Raw genomic sequence first — 13021 nt, 5'->3', positions numbered from 1 at the left:
TTACTACAAATTTTCTTTTTTTTTGAATAGCAGTAATTTTTATTTGTAACATTTTTCCATAACAAAATGAGAAGCACTAGAAAAAGAGGTTTTATTTTGTAAACAACCACTTGTGACTTCAGACACTATTAATATTCTAGTAAGCTCGCAGCGGGTACTTCCATGAGCATGCATGAGGGGGAGTGCAAATTTTCAAAATTAAACATAGCTAGGAATGTCCTTAAAAAATGGTGATCCTCAAAATTACATCTCCAAAATGGGAAGACTTTTAACTACAACACCTCAGACTAGTTCCTAGATAACAATTTACCCGAACTCTGACCACTTCAGAGACCCCAGAGAAAATCTGATCGTAAGTGCAAGTGACGTCTTGCTCTGAGATGTTTTTTTGTTTTTATTGAATTTATTGGGGTAGCACCAGTTAACAAAATTATAAGGTTTCAGGTGCACAATGCTACAACTCATCATCTGTACACTGTACTGTGTGCTTACCACCCCAAGCCAAGCCTCCTCCCATCACCATTCATGCCCCCCCATACCCTCCTGCACCTCCCGCCCAGCCTCCCCCCAGCAATCACCACACTGTTGTCTGTGTTCAAAGATTTCTAAAAGATTATGAAAACCTTTTATTCCAAAACCCTGGACTGGCCTGTTAACTTAATGCATGCCTGCTTCATAGTTTTCGAACATTTTTTAATGTGAGTTGAAATTGTAATCCCCACGGCCCGTTGCTTCATGTTTAAATAATAACCAGGAGGACTTATTAGACCAAACACACTAGGGCACCAAATGGGCTCATGGCTCTCAAAAATTATTTTGCAGGGAAGTTTAAAATAAGAGTACAGTATTTTTTTTAATGCATAGTACCAAAATTATCTTTTTAAGTTAAATCTCATCTCTGCTGCTTTGCATTCTAGGTATTAATTTTATCCCCTCTAACGGCAAGAAAGTCTCTTCATGTGAAGGAGAGGCAATCTTTGGTAAACCATTTTACTTCCAAGAAGCCTTTTTTAAGTGTGCTTCCTGGGTTCCTTCCATGTCTATTGTGAAATGCTGAGCCAAACATGGAAGTCAGTTTTGCTTAAGCACTCTATAAATCAAACAGTAGTTCTGCTTCCTGAACCCATTAGTTGAACACAGAAACTGTCTGGATCGTCTCAACTCTAAAGTCAATAGTAAAATATGGCTCACAATTAAGAACAAAATAAGTCAATCTTCAAATGTGCCACTCTTCCAAATGAAAACTGTACAGTTAGTGGAAACCCTGGTTAGCAACTTCAGTATCAAATTCATTCATTCAAAACAGTCCTCTAACATTTCTGTATCTTGTTATAGTTTAAATAAATGCACAACTATCGCTTCTCGGCCTTTTGGCTAAGATCAAGTGTAAATAAATGCACAACTAAAATACCAGATCATTATATTTTAAAAGAGTTATATCACATGATAGTGCAGGGAGCTTGAAAATCTAGACATAGTTTAAAGTATTCTCAGAAACAAATATTTTTAATTTTTATTTAAATATGAAGTAGTTTTAGCTTCCTAATCCCCAAGGTGATTATAATAATTGCAAAAACAAGGACACTAACAGATATTGTCCTAAATAGAATCTGGAAGCATTTGGGATACACTAATTTTTCAGAAAGTTGTAGCTTGACAACATTTAAAAAAGCAAATCAGAGATATTCTTGGATAGTGTTATTAACAAAACAAGGATTTTTCTTTTCCTTTTTCTTTCTTTTTTTGAAAACAGCCATTGCACAAAATGTTTATAAAATGATACCTAAAAATTTGAAATTTTTAACATAATTCATGTTTCTCCCCACCTTTTTTCATGTCATTTCTAAAATAAAAATGTCTCAAGTCTTCAAGAAATAAATATATTTTAATAAATCTTCAGTTAAAAATATTTTTAAATTTCTATTAACTACAGGAGGTACAGAAGTAACAAGATGTATGCTATTTTCTTTATAATTCTCTCAAACCCACTGTGGTTGGTGGGAAAGAATGTATGATTTATTTCAATAAGGTGGGAGTAGTGAGCAGATGCTCACATCAAAGCTAATAAACGCAGGTTTTTATTCATCTCAGTTAAAGATTTCAGAACCAAAAAGAGACTGCTAACCTTCTTCTTTGGAAAGTTTCCAGCAATGTGTTGCACATTAACTATGCCTGGATGGGACAAATGGCTACTAGCAAAATAGTAACCTAAACTGTTTATCATTTATTCATTGAAATTACTATGACAGCTATTATGAAACATTGGAAACCATCCAAGTAGTAAGACGACAGAACCCATTTTCAAAATACAGCCAAGGAACAACTGGACTTCACACCCAATTGTCTACCCCCCTATTCTGTAAGAAGACCAAACCCATTGCCCATACAACTCAATTTGGTTCATTCTAAATAGCAGGCTTTTGATTAGGAAGGCCTTTCCCATGCTACACAGAGCTAGGAACTAAAACCTTAGGGATATTGTTTATCCGTTTGTTCTCCCAATACGTATTTATTGGATGCCTACTCCATGACTAGCACTACATTAGGCAACAAGATGCAGGAGTAAATAAGAAACAGACACACCTTCAGAGAAGTGGACTAGCAAACAGCAGCACTGTGTGACTAGAGCTATGGGAAGTATAAAGATAGAGTGTTAGGGGCAAGTAGTCCGTCTTGAAATAGCCTATGTAAAGGCCTATTGGTCAGAAAAAGCATTTTGCATTCTTGGAAATACAAGTAATGTTTGGGTATAGCATGTGGGAGGTTAGAGAAGGGATTAGGTAGGATGTTCCAAAATACATGAAACCAGAAAAGAACTATTGTAAGATACACTAAAAAAAATACCATATGATCTCACCTTTAACTGGAACATAAGCAATAGAAGAAAAAAGCAAACAAAATATAACCAGAGACATTGAAGTTAAGAACAATCTAACAATAGCCAGGGGGGTGTGAGGTGGGGACAGTGGGGAGAGGGGATTACAGGAACTACTATAAAGGACACATGGACAAAATCAAGGGGGAGGGTGAAGGTGGGGGGGGAGGTGGGTTCAGCTGGGGTGGGGTGGAGGGATGGGGAGAAAAGGCATACAACTGTAACTGAATAACAATAAAAATTTTAAAAAATGATACACTAAAAAATTTGAACTTCATCCTCAAGGAAACGGTCTGAAAATTTTCATGCAAAAGAGTCATAAAATTGATTTGTCGTTAAGCCAAAAATAAAAAATAAAGAAGAAGCGGAGGAGAAGGAGAGAGGGGGAAGGTGGGGGGAAGAAGAGGACAACAGCAAGAACTCTGAATGCAGTGTAGAGAAAAGATTGGAAAGGGTAAAACTGGAGCCGGGAAAAACTTTTAAGAAACCATAACAGTAACTGAGGAGGGAAAGATGATGTGGGCCTGAATCAAAAAAGTGGCAACAGAGATAGACTTGAAAGATATTAAGGAGATGAAACCAACCTCCAATAGCATTGGATGTTGATTAGACGCGGGGACTGAAGGAGTGGGAAGAGTGGAGTTGACATGGGCAACTAAACAGAGGGTGGTGCAGTCCATCAAGATAGGGACACAGAAAAGAATTAGATTTAGGGAAAGATGACATGTTTCATTTAAAGTATCTGTGGGAAGAGGTAAAACCAGAGAGGCAGAAAGTAGATTCGTGGTTGCTAGGAGTCAGGGGCATGGGGAAAGAGGAGTGACTGCAAATGGGTACAGAGGTCCTTTCGGGGGGTGATGAAGATGTTCTAATATTGACTGTGGTGGTGGCTGCATAACTCTGAATGTACTAAAACCCATGTAATTATACATTTCAAGTGCACAAACTATATTGCACAGGAATAAAACTCTCAATAAAATTGTTATAAAAAATAAATAAAGTATCTGTGGAATACCCAGTGGGAGAAGACAGGAAGATCTGAATCTCAATATAGAAATATGGACTAGAGATAGAGATTTAGGTGTCATCAATGAACAAAGAGTAGCAGGAGCCCAGGCCATGGAGCAGAAAATTCAAATGTATAAAGAGAGCCAAAAGCAGAACCCTGAGGAACAAGAACTTTTAAAAATAGGCAGAAGGGAGTTGCCTGTAAAGAGTCTCAAAGGAGTAGCCAAAAGGAAAAGAAAAAAAAAAAAGAAATGGGAGAAGACAACAACGTCAAATGCTGGAAAGTGGCAGGGGGGGGGGGGCAGGTAAAATGGGTTTCAATGGCCCAGAGAGAAAGACAGGTTGTAGGGGGCTGAAGAATGAATGGAATGTAAAGAATTGAAAAATGCAACTCTAAGGGGGCTATGAATTGGTCAAGATAGGGCAACAGCTGGAAGGAGACAGGAGTTCAAGGGAAGATTTGTTTCTTTTAATGGCAGATATGTTTAAACACATAGTGAAGATGCCACTGAAGAACACAATGGAAGAAATGAAAACACAGGTGAGAGAGGAACTGGGAACCTCCTGTCAGGAGGCAGCACCCACACCTATGTGGAGAGATTAGCCTGAGGGGAGAACAGACATTGCTTTCATTCTGGCAGATACAAGATCATCCTCTTCACCACCATTTCCATCTTTTCTGGGACACAGTATTTGTAGAATAGGTGTATGCCAGTTCTTGAAGACTTAAAGAAGACTCTGCCAGTCCAAATATTTCATTATTTTTTTGTGAATTATACAAATTATACCCTCAGTCTGTTTGAAAGCAGACCACCAGGAACTGCACTGGCAGGCCCAGAACTCACGACCGATGGGGCGGAGGAAATGTGCATTCCTCTGGGGGAAGAGGCCTAGGCCTCGTGGGTGGGACACGGAGGGTTGCACTGCCCTGGGACAGAACCACCTTCCTTTGCCACAACCACAGATATCATCCCTAGACAACTGAAGCTGGGAGGGAGGAGACTTGGAATGACTATCGTCAGAACTAGCCAGATCTGAGAACTTCAGATGGCAAAGAGGCCCACTATCTACAACAGAAAAAGCAAACATACTGAGGTCTTTTTGATGTGTGAACTTCACTCTAAGTCCCCAGTTCCTCAAACACTAACCTAGGTGTTGAGGTGAGAGTATTTTATAGTTTTAATTAAAGCTGGCTCTAAGTGAAAGAGATTACCCTGCATATTCTGGGTGAGCCTGATTCAACCAGTTGAAAGGCCTTGGGAGCAGAGCTGAGACTTCCCTAAAGAGGAAGAAATTCTGCCCGTGGACAGCAACTTCAGCCCATGCCTGAGTTCCAGCCTGCAGCCCTTCCCGAGTGCCTGCTCCACGGATTTAGGACGTGCCTACCCAGCCCCGCCCCTCATCAAGCAAGCTAATTCCTCGCATCAAATCTTACTACTCATCTCCAGCTCATTTTACTTCTGTGATAGAACCTTGACTGCTCCACATACTGAGGGAAATGATAAGAGTATAACGTGGTAAACACTAAAAAATGCCCGGGCCGTCACAATTGTCATGTCGCTGTCAGCCATTCGCATTTCAAAGAGGCTCAACAAATGAGAATCGGGATGAACTAACTACAAGGGTTCTTACTGAGCAGGGGAGGAGGGTGTCAGTGGTGTGGTTTTAGGGGATCCACACCCCCTAAAATTGTATATAAAATTTTCCGAAGTTACCAGAGCTTAGGAGCCACTATTTTAACTAATTGTAGTAAATTCCCTGGCAAAGCCCTGAAAACCAAAAGCAAAAGCTAAGATGATGTATTTCCACACTCAACTTAACCCAGGCAAATGCTGATGTTCTGTAAGGATTTGCGCTCAGTTTTATAAGCTTTAGTCTAAGAACTCAAAATAAAACCCAGGCAGAAGGCTTAACCTTCAGCTAAGATAAAGAGCAAGATAATTATGTGAAATGCAGGTATTTATATGTTTTCTAAAACATAAGTCCATCCACAGTACCCAAATTCACTTTGGAAGCTACCCCTTAGTGGAGCATGGGCCACAAACTAACTTGGTACACAAATCACAGACATGTTTTTGCCTTTGTGCTATATGGGTTTCATACAGTTTTTTGACCAGATAGAATCATAAGCAGGAGTCCTCAGAATGTTTTGGTCTGTGGACTGCTTCCACCAGGAAACTCATGGCCCATCACCACCACGGCCACAAAACCTCACCAGGAGAGGAACACGGTGCGGAGACAGTAGCGAGAGGCAGTCCAGTTCTCATCAGCTATCACACCTGAATTCTGAAACTAAAGACATTTCAGAAGCCAAAGCACAGACATTGACACACCAAAAATGAAAGCTTCAAGAGATCAGCCCTGGAGTTCTTGAGGACAACCCAGCCAGTACTTTTGAGAACCTGTAATCTGAGCCTACACTTTTCTTTTTAATGTTAAGTCTAGATATTTTGGGTTCCTTTTTTCTTTTTTCTCCTTTTTTTGTTGAGCATATTGGGGTAACATAGATTAATGAAATTACATAGCTTTCAGTTGTACAATTCTATGATACACCATCTGTGTGTTGCATTGTGTGCCCGCCACCCCAAGTCAAGACTCCTTTGGGGTCACCAGACACTTGGCCCCCATCTACCCTGCACTACTGCCCTCCTCCCCCCATCACCATTCTGGTAACTACCATACTGTTGTCTGTGTCTGTGAGTTTGAGAACTGTTAGTCTGGAACTCTGAGGATGCTTTTTTGTCTCACAAAACAAATGCTATGCTGTTCAAGCCAGTAGATCAAAATCACAAGAGCCACTCTACATCTCTGTGTACATATGCTGACATGGATAATGTATGTGAATTATTTATTCATATGCTAATTGCAATAGGACAACAAAATCCCTCCCCCAAGATTCAACCTCCACCATTAACAAAGGAAAAAAAAATAGGATTTAAGAAGAGGTGAATTGCCTCAATCCATGCCAACTGAATGAGGAATAAAGGTACATTTTTAAAAAGTATCTGGCATAACCTATGATGTAAATCCTTCAATTAATCTTGGAAAGACACTAATCTGTGGAAAATATTTTAGGACTGGATCAACTTTGAAGCAAAGAGAAACAGGTTCCATGTTTAACTGTTTATTATAGATATTTGTTTCCTGCCCATTGAGGTATCTTAATAAGCAGAACACTGAGCTGACATTCTGTAACATATAATGAGTTCTTTGTCATACAGTTTTATAACAGTTTATAGTCATAAAAAGTTATACTTACTTTGCTGTGACAGTACCATTTAAACTCTTAGAATTCAAAGAACAATATAATGGTGTCTGCAAAGCAACTTCAAATTTTGGTAATACTGGAAATAAAAACAAGAGTAAGTATTTTAAAGAATCTGTTTTACTATCATTTATTTACAGCTTGACCAAATAACAAATAGAATCATTTTAAAGGAGTTGATAATTAGTACAGTTTGAAATTTGATTCATTATAATCCAAATACACAGTAAGGCATAGATGAAAAGCATTTCCTTTCACTCAAAATTAGAAACCCCTACGAAGCTAGTGAGTGACTAGACAGTACAGCAGGGGCCAGTTGCTGTGGACACTGGTGTGAGTGGAAATTTCCCATTGGTGGAAACTGAATTGTCTCCAGAACCCTAGATGCAAATACAGCTGAGTGCCAAAAGACCAGGTGTTTATTTAACTGTCACCCATTAGTGCGTCCTTCTACGTGCTAAGAAACTCCCATATCACTTGGCAAACGGCTGCTTCTAGAGCAGCCCCTTCCCTAGGACCTTTCACCAATTCAGTTACTAAAAGAACATCCTGGGGCCCCTTCTTCTGCACGCTGCCACACGTGTAGTCATGGATGGTCCTGGTCCTTTGAGACAAAGGCAAATCCCATGGCAGTCCAATGTAATGGACTGCTGTAAGGAGAGAGTTGTGTGGTAGAAGTTCTAGTGAATAACTATATGGCTACAGAATAATCATTTTTTGTTCTTGTGTGGCAGGTACTGATAGGTAACTCCAAAATTAGAAACCCTACTTTGGTTAGCTTTATGTAATTAAGATATAAAATATTTTATCAATATTAATAGTATTTGATATAAAGAATTCATCCAGAATATAAAAATTTTTATTTCCTTTCAGTCTACAAAAATATATTTTTCTCTAACCTCAATGACCAGAGAAATAGATCAGTCTCATAAAAGGCACCTCACAATTCAATTAACACAAGAGAGGTATCAAGAAGGTCAACGGGTCAACAACACATAGGGCACACAGCCAGCTGCAAAGCAGGCGAAAGACCCTGGTGTGCTGAGACACTCTCGGACTGACTCCACATCGGGCAATGACCGGAGAGGCAAAAAAGCTGTATGAGTCAACTGAGACCTTCCTCGAAGTCTCTCCACCAACACAGAAATCAGGGGACAGTCAGAGGTAGAATGTCCCCCTCCTCAAACATCCTAGGTTGGCAATCAATTCCCCACCTCTGCTATACTTCATCAGCAACATGCCACCACCCAGCACCATCGCTATGCAAAATGAAAGTAGTCTATAAAAACTTGGCCACCTCTGCTTTATTCTTCTAGATCAAGGCTGTCAAAAAGAAATAAAATGTGAGCCACATAGTGTAATTTTAAATTTCTAGTAGCCACATTTAAAAAGTAAAGAAAAAAAGTGGCAAAATTAATTTTTGTAATATTTTACTTAACCCTACATATATCCAAAATAGCATCACTGCAACATATAATCAATGTAAAAAATATTAATGAGATATTTTTCTTTCTTATTTGTGTACTATGTCTTCGAAATCTTGTATTGTACACACTCAGTGCATATCTCCATTCGGACCAGCCCCGTTTCAAGTGCTCACCAGCCACACGTAGCGAGTGACCCCAAACTGGACAACAGAGTCCCAGATCAGGGGTCAGTAAATGATGACCAGCAGGAACTAAGAGTGCTTTTTGCATTTTAACTGTTTGGAAAAATCAAAAGAAGAATATTTGATATTCTTTGAAAATATCATATATTTTGATTTGAAAAATCAAGATTTGAAAAAATTGCTGAAATTCAGAGTTCTGTGTCCATAAACAAAATGTTATTGGACCACAGCCACATTCACCCTCCACAGTGTCTGTGGCTGCTCCGTGCTACAACGGCAAAGTTGGGCAGTTATGACAGAGACAAGGCCCACAGGGCCTAAAATATTACTGTCTGGACCTTTATAAGGAAATTTGGCTGACTCCTGTCCGAGCTGATCACAAGACTTAGATTTGACAATGCGGTAAGAGCTCTGTGGAGACAGAACCACCGAGCTGTAAGCAAACTACTTTCCAGAATTTCTAAAGCTAAATGAAACCCAATCTCAAAACGTGACACAAATCATATGAAAAAGCTTATGTAATCAAATTAAAACTAATACTAGATCCTACACTTTCACTCTCATCTCTCCTTCCTCTGCATCCACCAACAAAATAATTAGGTCACACTGTTTTTATCTGTGTGTGCCTAATTGAGATACTATAAATGTGGCACCAGCAAGAAGAGAATTTACTTGAGTGGGACTGTCTTCACCAGTGCCTACCAAGTGAGAACTATGGGAAATAATTAATGTTATGTTTTTAAAAACACCACACAAAATTTTAAGTGTATGTTATGATCGTAACAAGGTAGAAAAACAGAACAATCATGCATAAAAAATAGACAAGCATAATGAAACTGTAAGTGATCTTTTTCCTCCTTTATTCTTTTTTTAAAATTCATTTCTATTGTGTTTTTCCATTACCATTTGTCCCCTCCCTTCCACACACAATCACCACACTATTGTTCATATCCATGCGTCCTTTTTTCTTTTTGCTCGGTCCTTCCACTCCCTAACCTCCTCCTACCCCCAGAGCTGTCAGCCTGCTCTCTATCTATGAGTCTGTCTCTATTTTGCTTATTATATCAGTTTGTTCATTAGATTCCACATATGAGTGAAATCACATGGTATTTGTCTTTTTCTGACTGGCTTCCTCCTTTATTCTTTATAATGACCTTTTATAACTTTCACTTTTACAAAGGAAAAAATGATTAGACCTATAAAAAACATCAATATTTTATCTCCACTGGGATTTTTACTTTAAATAACACATCTTTTGGAAATTTTTCCTATCTCTGTCAAAAGTAATAAATGTGTTTTCCTTTAAAACAAATTGAAGAACTCTTACCATATTCTGAAACCTGAAATGATTGATAATGTGTCTGGTCCTATTGGGAGGAAGAAAAAAAACAAGAAAATATATGAGTTCTTGTTTAATTACACTGCTTCCTTACTTACCTCACAAAACAATTTAGGAAAAAAATGTAATTATACTTATAACGATTTAATGAAGCAAAGTTATTGTCATTTGTAGTTCATTTTTAGTCATCTACCACATGAAGTCTGTGATGTTTTGAGTTTTTCTTGCCAATGCACTAACATAAAGGGGTGACCTGACTCTATAATTCACTCTAGGTCATTTAAACAAACTGCTTCCTCTGACTTCCATCATTTGTGAAATAAGATTAGATTAAATTTGATAATTCAGGAATTTATGAGGCAAGGATAACACACATCAAACTAACAGGAAAGGACTTCAAATTTGTATTGAAAAATCACTATCTTGATTTTTATAAATAATTAAATAATTAAGAGTACAAAATCATCATGGACCAACATCCTCTACCTTCATAATTCCTAGAATTAATTTCTAGTGTAACCCTTAAATCACCACATTATACCTTATTTTAATAGATATTATAAATTATTTCTTTTTCCAAATCAACAAAAATAGGTGGCCTTTTCCCTAATATTTCATCTGTCATCTGTCTAATATTTCATCCTCATATTTCAATCTGTCCATTGTAAGTCATACGTAACACATTAAATAGAACCAACCACTTCAAAATGGCTAAGTAATTCCACTAATAAAATTGGTATTCTAATTCTGATTCCCCAAGTTTATCCAATGAAATATCCCAAAGCAGCAACAAAGTATTGGCTTTTTAAAAGAGCATCCTTGGTTAACCTGAAGCTACTGTACAAGTTATTTTTTTAATCCTAAAAGGATACAGTTAATTCCAAAGTATAAAACAAATGTGACTACTTACACACTAACAAAATAGTTATCTAAAACTTGGCTTCAAAGTTGTCATTTAAAGCATATCCCAAAGAAATTGTGTTGATCAAAGTCTAAAAATCTCCACATTTGTGACTTACATCTTAAGTTACATGTCACATATGTGATGCTATAACTTATACGTATTTAATTCATTTATAATTCTAATTTGTCATCCTCAAAAAATCAAATCACAGAGGTAATCTACCTGTATTACTCATTTTACTGGCAAATAAGAATTCTAGTCTTTCTTTTCTTTAGAACACCAGAACTTTATAATAGCATATTTCTATTTATACATCTTTTGTGGTATCATTATTTAAAAATGTACTACTATATATTTTATAAGGCCTACAATACAGTGCTATTTTTTTATTGTTGTTCTATTACAGTTGTCCCGATTTTTCCCCATTGTTCTCCCCTGCCCCACCCCTCACTCCCTCAGTCAATCCCCACCCTGTTGTCCATGTACATGGGTCATTCATACATGTTCCTTGACTAGACCTTTCTCCTTCTTTCCCCCGTTCTCCCCTTCCCTGCCCCTTTAGTCACTGTCAGTCTGTTCCTTGTTTCCATGCCTCTGGTTCTGTTTTGTTCATTTGTTTGTTTTGTTCATTAGGTTCCTCTTATAGTTGAGATCATATGGTGTTTGTCTTTAGCCACCTGGTTTATTTCATTTAGCATAATGCTCACCAGTTCCATCCATGTTGTTGAAAAAGGTAGGAGTCCCTTCTTTCCTTCTGCTGCATAGTATTCCATTGTGTAAATGTACCAGTTTCTTGATCCACTCATTTACTGATGGGCACCTAGGCTGTTTCTAGCACTTGGCTATTGTAAATAACACTGTTATGAACATAACAATGTATAGGTTCTTTTGAACTGGTGTTTTAGGATTCTTAGGGTATAATCCCAGCAATGGAATCACTGGGTCAAAAGGCAGTTTCTTGGAGAAGTGTTTGTTCAGGTCCTTTGCCCATTTTTTAATTGGATTGTTTGTCTTCCTGGTGTTGAATTATATGAGTTCTTTATATATTTCGGAGATCAAACCCTTGTCCAAGGTATCATTGGCAAATATGTTTTCCCATATGGTTTGTTCCCTTTTCATTTTCCTGATGTTTTCTTTAGCTGTGCAGAAGCTTTTTAGTTTGATGTAGTCCCATTTGTTTATTCTTTCCTTTTTCTCCCTTGCCCTAGGAGATATATCAGTGAAAATATTGCTGCATGGGATACCTGAAATTTCTGCCTATGTTTTCTTCTAGGACTTTTACAGTATCACAGCTTATATTTAAGTCTTTTATCCATCTTGAGTTTATTCTGGTGTATGGTATAAGTCGGTTGTCTAGAAAACTATAGGCCAATATTGCCAATATAGATTTTGGCAATCCAGATCCAACCGTTCATTAATGAGATCACCATGATCAAGTGTGATTCATCCAAGGAATGCAAGGATGGTATAATATTCATAAATCAATAAATATAATACACCACATAATAAAATGAAAGACAAAAGTCACATGATCATAGCAATAGATGCTGAAAAAGCATTCAATAAAGTACAGCACCCATTTATGATAAAAACACTCAGCAAAGTGGTAGTAGAGGGAGCATTCCTCAACATAATAAAGGTCATATGTATGATAAACCTTCAGTCAACATCATACTCAATGGGCAAAAAGTAAAAGCTTTCCCCCTAAGATCAGGAACCAGACAAGTGTGTTCACTTTCACCACTTTTATTCAACATAGTATTGGAAGTTCTAGCCACAGGTATAAGACAAGAAAAAGAAATAAAAGGCATCCAAATTGGAAAGGAGGAAGTAAAACTGTCATTATTTGCAAATGACATGATACCGTACATAGAAACCCTATAGGCTCCACCAAAAACTACTCAACTTAATAAGTGAATTTGGAAAAACAGCGGGGTACAAAGTCAATATTCAGAAATCAAAGGTATTTTTATACACCAACAATGAAATATCAGAAACAGAAACTAGGGGGAAATCCCATT

General features: G+C 37.6%; 1 protein-coding gene across 3 annotated transcripts in view; it reads right to left on the bottom strand.

Annotated features, from left to right (window-relative positions):
• CD109 (CD109 molecule) overlaps nucleotides 1-13021 on the bottom strand; it is a 120571-nt gene that overhangs the window by 56465 nt on the left and 51085 nt on the right. For all 3 annotated transcript variants that reach the window (XM_053914017.2, XM_053914016.2, XM_053914018.2), the window contains 2 exons: nucleotides 10085-10124; nucleotides 7143-7227 (listed from right to left, as the gene is read on the bottom strand). In XM_053914017.2, coding sequence (XP_053769992.1) covers nucleotides 7143-7227; nucleotides 10085-10124 — 125 coding nt within the window. The remainder of the gene's footprint in view (nucleotides 1-7142; nucleotides 7228-10084; nucleotides 10125-13021) is intronic.

The sequence above is a fragment of the Desmodus rotundus genome, chromosome 11, assembly GCF_022682495.2.
Source record: "Desmodus rotundus isolate HL8 chromosome 11, HLdesRot8A.1, whole genome shotgun sequence".
In the NCBI taxonomy this organism is placed as follows: domain Eukaryota; kingdom Metazoa; phylum Chordata; class Mammalia; order Chiroptera; family Phyllostomidae; genus Desmodus; species Desmodus rotundus.
Note: the sequence above shows the minus strand (reverse complement) of the source record. Positions and strands in the feature narration are given on the sequence as shown.